The 13,801-nt window shown below is 46.5% G+C and overlaps 1 protein-coding gene across 5 annotated transcripts in view; it reads right to left on the bottom strand.

Moving 5' to 3' along the window:
* PPEF2 (protein phosphatase with EF-hand domain 2) overlaps positions 1-13,801 on the bottom strand; it is a 33,317-nt gene that overhangs the window by 15,802 nt on the left and 3,714 nt on the right. For 4 of the 5 annotated variants that reach the window (XR_009449016.1, XM_059668216.1, XM_059668235.1 and 1 more), the window contains exons 2-5: positions 12,135-12,251; positions 3,289-3,416; positions 3,084-3,141; positions 460-635 (exon numbers count right to left, since the gene is read on the bottom strand). Coding sequence is in view for 4 of the 5 variants with exons in the window: in XM_059668216.1 (XP_059524199.1) it covers positions 460-635; positions 3,084-3,141; positions 3,289-3,416; positions 12,135-12,189 (417 nt within the window). In the remaining variant the exon portion in view is untranslated. Of the gene's footprint in view, positions 1-459; positions 818-1,859; positions 2,122-3,083; positions 3,142-3,288; positions 3,417-12,134; positions 12,252-13,801 lie in introns of those variants that run through there. The other variant, XM_059668217.1, reaches the window with a different exon arrangement.

The raw sequence follows: 13,801 nt of genomic DNA, 5'->3' as shown, positions 1-13,801 counted from the left end.
AAGTAATAATAAATAAACTGTTCTGACAAGGGAGGGCCGGGCTATTTGCTGGGATTTTGTTCTGAATGGAGAATGAGTACATCATTTACTCATTTATGGTCATTTATTATGTGTCTGTATCCCACTAGAATGTCAGCCCCATGAGGACAAGGAGCTGTGTCTGTCCTGCTCTTTGCTATGTCTGCATGTCCAGAACACGCTGGCACATACCGGTGCTCAATAATTATCTGTGGGATGGATGAACAAAGGGGGATTACATTGTTAGGAGAAGTTTTGAGTGCATAGGACCTGGTGATTGATCACAGGTCCTGGCTAAGCAAAGGAGGAGTGAATGGAATCTCTCCAGTGAACCCATGACACAAACACCCTAAGTCTGGGGCCCTGCCTTCTGCTCTGATCTGCTCTCCCCCTGCAGGTGACCAGGAGTTGGTGGTGACTCGAGTTCCTAGGTGAGCTTACTTGTTTCAGTCTGAAAGCTTCCACCAGGGCAGTTGCGTGGTCAGGAAGGAGTGGGAAGGAGAGGCGTGGCCCCGTGTAATTGTCTGGCACCTCTATGGATTCATAGTCGCTGCATTTCTCTACCTCAGAGTCCCGGGGGACTCTCTCCTCAGTAAACATGCGGTTCAGGAAATCCCCTGCCAGGACAGAAAGGGTGGTGGCTTACAATCAGACATGCAGTCAGTCCACAGGTAGCACAGAGGAGTTTTTCCTTGGACCAGACAGTAGGTCCTCACTTAATGCTGTCAATAGGTTCAGTGACTTTAAGTGAAGCAACATATAAGAAAACAAGTTTCACCTCTAGGCTATTATATATAAACTAGGGGCCTGGTGCACAAAATTCGTGCACTGGGTGTGTGTGGGGGGGGGGAGTGTCCCTCAGCCCAGCCTGCCCCCTCTCACATACTGGGAGCCCTCAGGCGTTGACCCCCATCACCCTCCAATCACAGGATCGGCCCCTTGCCCAGGCCTGACGCCTCCGCCAGAGGTGTCAGGCTTGGACAGGGGACCCCTATCTCCCCCCGATCACTGGCTCTGGCCCCCGCCCAGGCCTGAGGCCTCTGGCCCAGGAATCATGCCTGGGCAGGGGACTCCCATCTCCCTCTGATCGCTTGCTCCACCCCCCGCCCAAGCCTGATGCCTCTGACCCAGGCTTCAGGCCTGGGCAAGGGGACCATCATATCCCCCCAATCCCCGGCTCAGCCCCCGCCCAGGCCCGATGCCTCTGCCAGAGGAGTTGACCCCCATCACCCTCCGATCACCAATCACCAGACCGGCCCCTTGACCAGGCCTGAGGCCTCCGGCAGAGGTGTCAGGCCTGGGCAGGGGACCCCCAGCTCCCCGCGGTTGCAGGCTCCGCCCCTGCCCAGGCCTAATGCCTCTGGCTGAGGCGTCCGGCCTGGGCAGCGGGGACCCGCAGCTGCAGCGGCCCCGTGATCGTGGGCTCCGCTTTAGGCCCAGGCAAGGGACCCCTAGCTCCCGGGACTGCCAGCTTCGACCGTGCCCATCTCCCATCGCTGGCTCCTCCCCTACTTCCTGCTATCACTGGCCAGGGCGGAAAAGGCGCCTGATTCTCCGATCATGGCTGGGGGGCAGGGCAAAGGCGGCCCCAGGGCCGCCTTTGCCCTGCCCCCTAGCTCTTAGCTCCCCCCTGGGTTTCTGATCACTGTCAGTGGCAGGGGGCTTCTTCCTGCTTTCCCTTTCGCCTCCCTGCATTGTGCCTACATATGCAAATTAACCGCCATCTTGTTGGCAGTTAACTGCCATCTCAGTTGGCAGTTAATTTGCATATAGCCCTGATTAGCCAATGAAACGGGTAGCTCGTACGCCAATTACCATTTTTCTCTTTTATTCGTGTTGACAAGAGTTATGTTCCTGCAAAATCTCGCCAACCTTATAAAGTGTGAAGTGGCCAGTCTGGCATCAGCTCCAGCACAGAAGAAAGAAAGAAAAGAGGAAAGTGATGACAAGTTAGGATGGGCAGGAGGCAAAGGTTATGTATGTCCTTGTGTCAATTCCCTTCTACTTTTATTTTAAAAGATTGAGATGTGTCAGACTTAGAAAGGATGGAAACTTAGGGGCCTAGGTTTGTTAAGAAGAAAAGAAAACCCTGGCCAATTTAGATCAGGTGAGAGCGTCGGCGTGTGGACTGGGTTTGATTCCTGGTCAAGGGCATGTACCTTGGTTGCAGGATCCCCAGCCCTGGTGGGGGCGTGTGTGGGAGGCAACAAATCAATGTGTTTGTCTCACATCTCTCTCTCTCTCTCTCTCTCTCTCTCTCTCTCTCTCTCTCTCTCTCTCTGTCTCTCTCTCTCTCTCCTCGACCCCCATCCTCCTCCTTCCCTTCCACTCTCTCTGAAAATCAATGGGAAAATATCCTAGGGTGAAGATTAGGAAAGAAGCCCTGACTGGTTTGGCTCAGTGGATAGAGCGTCGGCCTGCAGACTCAAGGGTCCCGGGTTCGATTCCAGTCAGGGGCATGTGCCTTGGTTGCGGGCACATCCCCAGTGGGGGGTGTGCAGGAGGCAACTGATCGATGTTTCTCTCTCATCGATGTTTCTAACTCTCTATCCCTCTCCCTTCCTCTCTGTAAAAAATCAATAAAATATATCTTTAAAAAAAAAGATTAGGAAAGAAGAAGAAAAGAAGAAGAGGAAAAGAAGAAGAAGAAGGAAGAAGGAAGAAGGTTGAAGGGGGATGGGGAGTGGGAGGGGGAGGGGAAGGGAGCTGCCAATATATGGACTCAGGTTCCCTCTGCCTTCAGGTGGGATCATTCGGGCCTATGTTTTGCATTATTTCCCAGGCACATTGAGTTGTTAGCTTTCTTGGCTGCCTTCCCTTCCCTGAATCCCTTCCCACTCCTTCCCCACCCACCGTTTCCTGTATTTAACAAATACACTCCTTGCACTTAAACTCTTGTCTCCAGGTGTGCTTCTGGGACAACCCAGAATACAAGTCCACTCTGCATTTATTTGTGGTCCTCCTTGCTCATTCCCAGCTGTCACCAGATTCACATTTTCACTCCCTGTGCATCTCCCACCACACCCTGAGACAGGAGGACGTGCCGTGTGGCAGCCCATACTCACTCTCATTGTGACTGCTGGGGGTGAAGTGGTCCACAAGGTAGCTGAAGAAATCGTGGAGCTACAGAAGAACCCAAGAAGACTTGGCTTTAGAGGTGAGTGAGAAGAGACCCAGGAGTGGTCCAGATCAGCTACACCTCTAGGCACCTGGGCCTTGCTGCCCAGGGGCTGGAAGGCGGAGCCGGAGGCGTCCCACATCCCACCGCACCTTGACCTGGTCTTGCTGCCCAGCATACTCCATGGACTGGAAGATGCTCCAGGTGCACTGCCGCCTCATCTCCAGGCGTGCCATGTAGCGCCGGTACCATCTCTGGATCAGGGCCGCTGCCTTGAAGGCTGTGACATGGAGGGGGAAGCAAGCCTGTGAGCTGGGGTTCCCTGGGCCTGGGAGGAGGGGAGGGGCACCTCTCCCACTGTAATGTGGGGCAAGACGGTGGAGAAGGCACAGACCGTTGGGGCTGGTAGGAAGGACTTGCCTTCCCCCTGGCTGGGGTGCTCCTTTCCCTACTTATGCCTCAGGCCACCTCCATTCTTACCTCTCGGTTCTGCTCCTATCACTGGAGGCGTATTGGATTCCCACTTTTTAATGAAAATATTTAAATGAGTGGAGATGAAAAAGCTGGACTGTCAGGATTCTGAGAAGGATGTGAAAACTGGAGCGATTGCAAGGATGCAGCATCCTTGGAAAGTGGGATAATGCAGGTGTTGGCGGGGAGGGAGCATTTTGATATTGTAACAATACGCCGACTGTCAGGAGATCTGGGTTCTGGGCTTGAAACTGTTTTGACCAGCTCTGTGGCCTCGGGTGAGTCACCTTCGTGGTCCTCAGTGTTCTCATCTGGAAAAGGTGATGAATTACATGATGACCGGGGAAAACAAACAACAGAAAACATGCACATTACGACACACTGTAGGGTCAGGTGGCGATGAGCACGTGCTGGGTTCTGTGCTGCTCTCCCCATATTCCGACATCCCGGGCTGTAAGGGTCCCCATCGCAATACCGCCACGACGGTGCTGCCTATCGAACACACAGGCAGCCTTTGGGCTGTGCTTTTGCCAGGACCTGTGCTGGGTGACTGTCACCACAGGATGGCCTGAGGACTTTTAATTCTTCATATGGGCTTTGGGACCTGTGGTCCATGGAGCAGGACAGCTGTCCATATAAATAACTAGATTCGTCTTAAGCTCAAGTCCTGGATGTGCCGCCGGTGGTGAATGAAGTTATTTGTAGATAAAGCTGAATTGCACAGGAAAGCTTGCAGGTTCACCCAGGTCAGCCGCGTGAACGGTAGACAGACTGACTTAATATATTTAGCTTGCATTAGGGAGCTAATACAATTCTTGCTGATTTCCCTAAGAAGAAAAATGATGGTGGAGTGGGAAAAGAGAACCTGGGAGGAATTTAAGCAGAGCTGAATTTGATTTCCTATGAGTGGGGAAAAAGTCATACCGTAAATATTTCTCAAAGGCACTTACTAAATTATAAGTGATGAGGTTGAAGCTCTACCAATTGCATTCTGTAAATGCATGTTCAGAAGAGTGACAGACATGCCCAGGGTAAGCTCTACAGATTCTTTAAGAACACGTGGGAAACACTTGGGGATCTGGGCCTCGCCCTAGACTTGTAGCATCAGAATCTCTACAGGGAACCCAGAAATTTGCAGATTTAACAAGCTCCACATGTGACTCTTTTTTAAAGAAATTAATCTGTATTGTTCAGATTATTACAGATGTTCCTCTTTTTCCCCCCATAGTTCCCCTCCACCTGGTTCCCACCCCTCCATGCCCTTACCCCCTGCCACCGTCCTCATCCATAGGTGTAAGATTTTTGTCCAGTCTCTTCCTGCACCCCACATACCTCCTTCCCCCCAAGAATTGTCAGCCCTGCTTCTATTATATTCACCAGTTTATTCTGACTTAATTTTTAGGTTCACTTGTTGATAGATATTTATTTGTTGTCACTTTATTGTTCATAATTTTTATCTTTACCTTTCCTTCTTCTTCCTCTTCTTAAAGAATATCCTTAAGCATTTCATATAATCCTGGTTTGGTGGTGATGAACTCCTTTAGCTTTTTCTTGTCTGTGAAGCTTTTTATCTGACCTTCAATTCTACATGATAGCTTTGCTGGGTAGAGTAATCTTGGTTGTAGGTTCTTGCTATTCATCACTTTGAATATTTTTGCCACTCCCTTCTGGCCTGCATGGTTTCTATTGAGAAATCAGCAGACAGTCGTATGGGTACTCCCTTGTAGGTAACTGACTGTCTTTCTCTTGCTGCTTTTAAGATTCTCTCTTTGTCTTTAGCCCTTGGCATTTTAATTATGATGTGTCTTGGTGTGGTCCTCTTTGGATTTCTCTTATTTGGGGTTCTCTTCACTTCCTGGACTTGTAAGTCTATTTCTTTCATCAGGTAGGGGAAGTTTTCTGTCATGATTTCTTCTAATAGGCTTTCAGTATCTTGCGCTCTCTCTTTTTCTGGCACCCCGATAATTTGGATATTGGTACGTTTGAAGTTGTCCCAGAGGCTCCTTACTCTATCTTCATATTTTTGGATTCTTTTTTCGTTTTGCTTTTCCAGATGGTGTTTTTGCTTCTGCGTATTTCAAATCTTTGGCTTGATTCTTGGATTCCTCTAGTCTGCTGTTGGATCTCTGTATATTATTTTTAATTTCAGTCAGTGTATGTTTAATTTCTGACTGGTCCTTTTCCATTTTTTTGGCATTCTCATTAAGATCCTCGAAGGTCTCACTAAGTTCCTTGGAGGTTCGTAGAAGATTCTTGAGTAACCTTATAACTGTGGTTTTGAACTCTATGTCCTCCATTAGTTTGCTTTCCTCCATTTCTTTCATTATTGACATGTTTCTTTGTCTCCACATTTTTGGCTGACTGCGAGGACCCACTGTGTCTACAGTGGAAGAACTGCTGTGCTGGAGACACCCTTATGGGGTAGGGCTTGCTTCAGTGGGGCTTTGGTGCTCACTGAGTCTGCTTCTTGAGTGTGTCCCTTATGGATGTGAGGAGTTGAAATCTGGTGTCTGACCTGGCTCCTGGATCTCCAAGTCAACCACTGTGTGAGTCCATCCAGCAGGAGCTACAGCAACATAAGCAGATTTCTCCTCTTTGTTTGGAGTTTGGAAGTTTTGGAGCTCTCTGATCCAGCTGCAGTTTGTTAGGCTGCAAACGCGCAGGTGATTGCTTTGTGCCGCAGCGCACCTCTTGGGTGGGGATGTAAATTGAGTGGGGCAGGGTCTCAGAGAATCACCAGGGCGGAGCAAACAGCAATGGCTGTCATAAGCCGTCTCCGCAGACTCCGCATCTCTGCGCCCCGAGTCTCGCGCCCCCACAGCAACAATGATCCCTGCGAGCAGCTCTGCAAGAAAGTCACCCTTGCTTTCCTACCCGCTGCAAGACAGTCCAGTTTCTCCCCGTAGGAATCTGGGACACCACAGTCTTGCCGTAAATGAGTTCAGTGTGTTCGAGAGCTTGTATCCCCTTCCTATTGAAAAAAACCATGCACCCAGGTGCAGCTGCCTTGCACGCGCCTCCGTACCTCTGTTCTTGTCGCCTCTGCACCTTCTACTTGGTCTCAAAGCGCTTTTTTCTTTCCTTCTAGTGGTAGAACTTCCACTCGGTCAGCTTTCCCGTGGTTCTGGATGATAGCTGTTTTGTCTTATAGTTGTATTTTTAATGTTGTTGTGGGGGGCAGCATGTACAGGTTTGTACCTTATGTCGCCATCTTGGTTCTCCACATGTGACTCTTACTTGCATTAAAGTGTAACCAGCACTGAAGAATATCATGGCCATTAAGTTTCCCTGAAAATGTTGTTTGCTAACACCTCGCCTCACGCATTTTAAGGCAAGTACTGCCAAGTAGACATATTTATAGCCTGTGTCCTGCTTCGGCCACTTAGGGTTGGGGGAGCAGGCAGCGCCTCTCTCTGCCTCTTTATTCTCCCTCCAGTTCTCTCTCTGGGGCTGGGGTTATCTTTAATTGAGATGGGCACTGTGAGGTACAAGATAGTTTTAGATCCTTTTTCCCATCCTCCCTCCCCACAGCACAATACATTACACTTGAGTACTTCTTGCTCCGGTATTGTGTAAACCAAATGCTAGGGTGCAAGTTACAAATACACCTGATTGCTAAGACCCCATAGGAAGATGCTAAAACCCCATATGAAGAACAAGGCAATCATGTAGGGAGAGAGCGGCCAAAGGGCACCAAGGCTCAGATACTGAATGAAGAGCTGTCATAGAGGTAGAGCTTCCAGCCCAGCTGCCTTGAGGATCAGAGACAAACCACCCCAGCTGGACCCTTTTCAAATTTCTGACCCACAAAATCATGACCAGAATAAAATACTTGTCTTAAACGACTAAGTTTTGGGATAGTTTGTTACACAGTTACATATAATTGGACCAGTAAATGTATAAATGTTTTACAAAATTATGAAACAAATTAAAGTGAAAACCTCAATCTCTAAAAATCCAAAGCAAAAGTTAAACAAGTGCTTCTAACCATGTACAAGTTGGTGGCATCACTGCACAGAAAAGAGTTACTGCAAATGACTTGAAAGTTCAGTAATTTGTATATCCCTAGTGGATATATCTGAAGAACAAAAGAACTGCAAAGGACTCTTAAAGAGTTTTCAGTAATCATATCGCTTATAATAGTATTTTTATATTATTCTGAAACTGTTCATTAAATTTCATGGGACAGAGTAAATAATACTATATTGATGTCATTAAGGATAAAGAGAGAACCAAGATGGCGGCATAGGTTAATGCCGGAGTTTGCTGCTTTGAACAACTACTTCAAAAGTGAAACTAAAACACGGAACGGACATCACCCAGAACCACAGGAACGCTGGCTGAGTGGAAGTCCTACAACTAGGAGGAAAGAGAAACGCACACGGACACTCAGAGGAGGCGCAGTGCTGAAGTCAAATTCTGAGGTGCGGAGCTCGCGGAGCGGGCTGGCGGCGGAGGGCGCGGTTGGCGTTTTCAATCAGGAGGGAGTCGCAGACTCTGAGCTCCAGATACAGGCGAGTCTTTAGGGACCCAGACTCAAACGGGAGAAGCGGGACTGTCTGGCTTCGGTCAGAGCGAGTGCAGCTTTCTCTCTGAGCTTTGCAGCGGGTGCTGGGACTCAGAGAGGCAGAGCCCCTGGGGACAGGACTGAGAGCCGCCATAACTGCTCTCTCTGGCCCACCCTGTTGATCCTGTGCGACCCGCCCTGCCCTACCCAAGCCCTGCACAGAGGCATTTGCCGGATAGCCTCAGGCAAAGGCTAGATTAGCACCTCCCTAGAGGACAGAAGTTCTCTCACTGCTGACACAGCTGATTCTCATAGCCATTTGGCCTGGAGGTCAAACCCTCCCTGGAATTAGCTACAACAATCAAGATTTATCTATAAGACTGCGAACAAAGACCACTAGGGGGTGCACCAAGGAAGCATAACAAAATGCGGAGACAAAGAAACAGGACAAAATTGTCAATGGAAGAAATAGAGTTCAGAACCACACTTTTAAGGTCTCTCAAGAACTGTTTAGAAGCTGCCGATAAACTTAATGAGATCTACACGAAAACTAATAAGACCCTCGATCTTATATTGGGGAACCAACTAGAAATTAAGCACACACGGACTGAAATAACGAATATTATACAGATGCCCAAAAGCAGACCAGAGGAGCGCAAGAATCAAGTCAATGATTTGAAATGCGAGGAAGCAAAAAACATCCAACCGGAAAAGCAAAATGAAAAAAGAATCCAAAAATGCGAGGATAGTGTAAGGAGCCTCTGGGACAGCTTCAAGCGTACCAACATCAGAATTATAGGGGTGCCAGAAGATGAGAGAGAGCAAGATATTGAAAACCTATTTGAAGAAATAATGACAGAAAACTTCCCCCACCTGGTGAAAGAAATGGACTTACAGGTCCAAGAAGCGCGGAGAACCCCAAACAAAAGGAATCCAAAGAGGACCACACCAAGACACATCATAATTAAAATGCCAAGAGCAAAAGATAAAGAGAGAATCCTAAAAACAGCAAGAGAAAGAAACTCAGTTACCTACAAGGGAATACCCATACGACTGTCAGCTGATTTCTTAACAGAAACTTTGCAGGCCAGAAGGGAGTGGCAAGAAATATTCAAAGTAGCCCTGACTGGTTTGGCTCAGTGGATAGAGCGTTGGCCTGCGGACTGAAGGGTCCCAGGTTCGACTCTGGTCAAGGGCATGTACCTTGGTTGCGGGCACAACCCCGGTAGGGGGTGTGCAGGAGGCAGCTGATCGATGTTTCTCTCTCATCGATGTTTCTAGCTCTCTATCCCTCTCCCTTCTTCTCTGTAAAAAATCAATAAAAATATATATATTTTTTAAAAAAAAAAAGAAAGAAATATTCAAAGTGATGAATACCAAGAACCTACAACCAAGATTACTTTATCCAGCAAAGCTATCATTCAGAATTGAAGGTCAGATAAAGAGCTTCACAGATAAGGAAAAGCTAAAGGAGTTCATCACCACCAAACCAGGATTATATGAAATGCTGAAAGGTACCCTTTAAGAAGAGGAAGAGGAAGAAAAAGGTAAAGATACAAATTATGAACAACAAATATGCATCTATCAACAAGTGAATCTAAGAATCAAGTGAATAAATAATCTGATGAACAGAATGAACTGTTGATCATAATTGAATCAGGGACATAGAAAGGGAATGGACTGACTATTCTTGGGGGGGAAAGGGGTGTGGGAGATCTGGGAAGAGACTGGACAAAAATCGTGCACCTATGGATGAGGACAGTGGGTGGGGAGTGAGGGCGGAGGGTGGGGCCGGAACTGGGAGGAGGGGAGTTATGGGGGGGGAAAAAAAAGGGAACAAATGTAATAATCTGAACAATAAAGATTTAATTAAAAAAAAAATTTCCATGATACCAAAAAAAAAAAAAAAAGGATAAAGAGAAAAGAGATCCTATATAATAGAAGGCTAATATGCAAATCGACCGAACGGCAGAATGACCAGTCGCTATGATGTACACTGACCACCAGGGGGCGAATGCTCAACGCAGGAGCTGCCCCCTGGTGGTCAGTGCACTTCCAAAGGGGGAGCACCGCTCAGCCAGAAGCCTGGCTCATGGCTGGCAAGCGCAGCGGCAGTGGCAGGGCCTCTCCTGCCTCCACTGCAGCGCTAAGGAGCAGCAAGCCCAGTGGTAAGGAGCAGCCAGCAGGCAGGCAGTAAGGAGCGAAGGGTCCGAGACTGCAAGAGGGATGTCCAACTGCAAGAGGGCACAGGCCGGGCTGAGGGGACCACCCCTCCCCTCCCCTCCCCCGGCCAAGCGCACATACTTCATGCACTGGGCCTCTAGTATAAATATATCAAGATTGATAAGTAAAAATATTGTGATCCTACATACAAATTGGTCATGATTATTTTTATTTAAATAATATATTTTTTCTGAATCTGTTCACTAAAATAATGTAGAAATAATAACTGACCTGGTAGCAATGAATACCCTACACCCTGGAGAATAGCTATTACTGGTCTGGGATCAAAAATGTGCAAGTTGAGCCTAGAACAGGGGTCCTCAAACTACGGCCCGTGGGCCACATGCCGTCCGCCGAAAACATTTATCCGGCCCACTGGGTATTTTTGCCGTTGCTGCCTGTTGCTGAATTTGTTCATAGTTTGTTTTTTTTTAACTATAGTCCGGCCCTCCAACGGTCTGAGGGACAGTGAACTGGCCCCCTGTTTAAAAAGTTTGAGGACCCTGGCTAGGACATATTGCCCAACTACAAAGCAAGGAATCTGCAAGCTTACAGAGATGCACAGGCCCCTATAAACAAGGTGCTGTCACTATTCCCTTTGCCTCCTCCCACACCTCCACTGCTCTCCTTAGCCTCCTTTGCTGGATCAACCTCTTTCTACCTGATGCTTAAGTACTGGTATAAGTTTGGCTCTGTCCTAGGCCCTGGTCTCTGATCTGGTTTTACTCTCACTCTAGGCTACTTCAGTGACCCTCATGGCTTCAACAACCACCTACACTCTGATGCCTTCCAAATGCACATATCTCCAGCCCAACATTCCCCCCAAATGCAGATCTGAATATGCAGCTGCCTACTTAGCACTTCCACCTGCATGTCTCATGGGCGCCTCCAACCCAGAGTGCAGACACTCATCAGCAGCATATAAAAACTCATCATCTTCCCTCTAGTCAAAGTTGGTTCTTCTCCTTTATCATTACATCAGTAAGTGGTATTATCATCTACACAGTGTTGATAGCCAGAAACCTGGAGATCGTTCTTGACCGATCCTTCTCCCTCACCTCATACATCTAATCAGTTAGATTCTGTCAAATCCACCTCCTGAATATTATTGTAGTTTACCCTATTCTCTCCATCTCTACTGCCACCGACTCTGGACTAAGACGTCATCACCTCTTGCTTAGATGACTTTGGTAGCTTCTAAACTGTTCTTTCTTCTCCTTCTCTTACCCCCTTCAATCCCTTCTTCATGGAAGCCAGAAGAGTCTTTTAAATAAGGGTCTTTTAATATTAAAATCTTATTATAGAACTCCTATTTTTAATTCCTCAATGGTTCCTCATGCCTTTAGGATAAAGTTTAAAATTCTATAAGATCTCAGGGCTTTGGGCTCTGTCTACCTCAGCAGCCTCATGTCATGCTACCCTCTATCTCACTCACTTCAAACCATTTAGTTCCTTGAATATGCATCCCTCCTACCTACTTCATGACCTTTGTGCTGTACCCTCTACCTGGAGTGCTCTTTCATCCCTTTTTTGCCCAACCTAGTCACTCACTTATATAGTCTGGCATAAACCCCAATGAACAGCCTGACCCCTTGAGTGAATTTTAATTCTGTCAAATATACTTCACCAAGTCCTAAGATACTCAGCTGAACATTCTGCTGGTCATAGCACAAGAAGAAGCTGAAGAGTTGCATGAGGAGAAATAGAATGGTTTTTGCTTCTATCATGACAAGTCTCTCCTTTGCAACATAAACTTTGGGGTACCCAGAACTAGCTCGGGAGGTGGGAAACACATACCTTTTTCTGCATTCTGGAAAGCAAAATGATGGTGGGTTGAGGTGCCACTTCCCATGGTATAAGAACAATGTTTCTTCAGGACTCAGACAGCAAGTCCAAGGAAAAGTGAACTGTTTGCTGACAAAAGGAAGAGGATATCTTCAATCAGGAGGTTCAGGCAGAGTATTAGTTTAGGTGCAGCAAATTATCTATGAACCTTGTCTCCCACATAATAAAAAAATTTGAGACTATCACCTCTCCAGTCTCAGTGCATGTGGTGTACCTCCCCTGAAAAGTCCCTCCATTTGTCAGTACATATCTGTCTTATGCTTTGTACCTTTCTACTAGCTTTTCCCTTACAGTCAAGAAACATACAGAAGTCTCCTCTCTTCTCAAAGCAATCCATCATCACCATCATCATCATCATCGTCATCATTGTCGTTGTCATCATCGTCATCACTATCCTTTGACCTCCCATATTCCTCCAGCTATAACCCAACCTCTCTTTTCTTCACCTCCAGGAGTAGACTACATATTTTCTCCTTAATTCCGCTTCTGACTTTAGACTACTTTTTAGAGCAACTTGCTGTTGTCAGAACAGCAAGGCCATCTGCCTCCACAAGCCACCCCTTAATTATAATTCTACTCCTTGGGCTTCCATGAGGCCAGACCCCCTTGTATTTACTCCTGCCTCTCTATTTATACTTTCTCCTTTTTGAGCTTGTTTTTCTCTGTCCCTTTCTCAAATGTTGATTTTTATTTGTAATCTAGTCTCAAATGTCAGCTCTCACTCTGTACAAACTCCCTGGATGATTTAATTAATTATCACATTTTTCAACTATCAATTCCCACCTCTCAAATTCATCCAAGGCCATCTCTAAACAACAGCCCCATATACCCAACTTCCTGCTAAACTTTCACTGGAGTGTCTTGGATTCTATGTATCACAAATAGAACTCATCTTCTCAAAAGCCTACTTTTCCAGCCTCATCTCCTTTCTTCAAACTCTGCGCTTTGACCCCCAGACCTTTGTGGTTTTGCTCTTACCTGGAATAATCTTCCTATCCCATCCTTTCTAACTCCCCCAACTCCACTCACTCCTTAAGGCTCACCTTAGGCATCACCTCTCTTAAGGAAGCCAGTTGGACATGCCCCCCTCTGAGCTCCTGAATATTGTATTCACATCTCCATCACTATAATACCATATTAAAAATTTCTACTTTGTGTCTTTCTACCATTGGACTGTGAGTTCCTTCAGAGCAAAGTCTGGGTGTGTGCAAATTCACCATTTTTATATCTAGGACTTAGCATGGCACCTGACACTAATAGGAATTCAATAAATATTAATTTAATTAACTTTATGCCATATTAATTTTTATACAACAAAGATGAATCTTTCTCTAGCTCTTCTTTAGGAATCAATGTGAGATGTACTGACAATGTCAACAGTGGATTTCATTTCAATATTTTCCCCCCTCCCTCACTTCTACCTCACTCTCCTTCCTCTATTTTTGAAGGTTATTATATTGGGGATGGTCAACAAATTATCTTTTTCTTTGCAAATCCAAATGAAAGGCCCACCTTACTTTTGTTGATTGACTTTTTAAAAGTTAATATTCAAAGAAGACTATAATTTCTTTTCTTGTGAGCAAAATTGTTTCCAGATATAAGAGATGTCATGTAGTCCT

Source organism: Myotis daubentonii, chromosome 1 (assembly GCF_963259705.1).
Source record: "Myotis daubentonii chromosome 1, mMyoDau2.1, whole genome shotgun sequence".
Classification (NCBI taxonomy): Eukaryota; Metazoa; Chordata; class Mammalia; order Chiroptera; family Vespertilionidae; genus Myotis; species Myotis daubentonii.
This window is presented reverse-complemented; position numbering and strand designations above follow the sequence as displayed.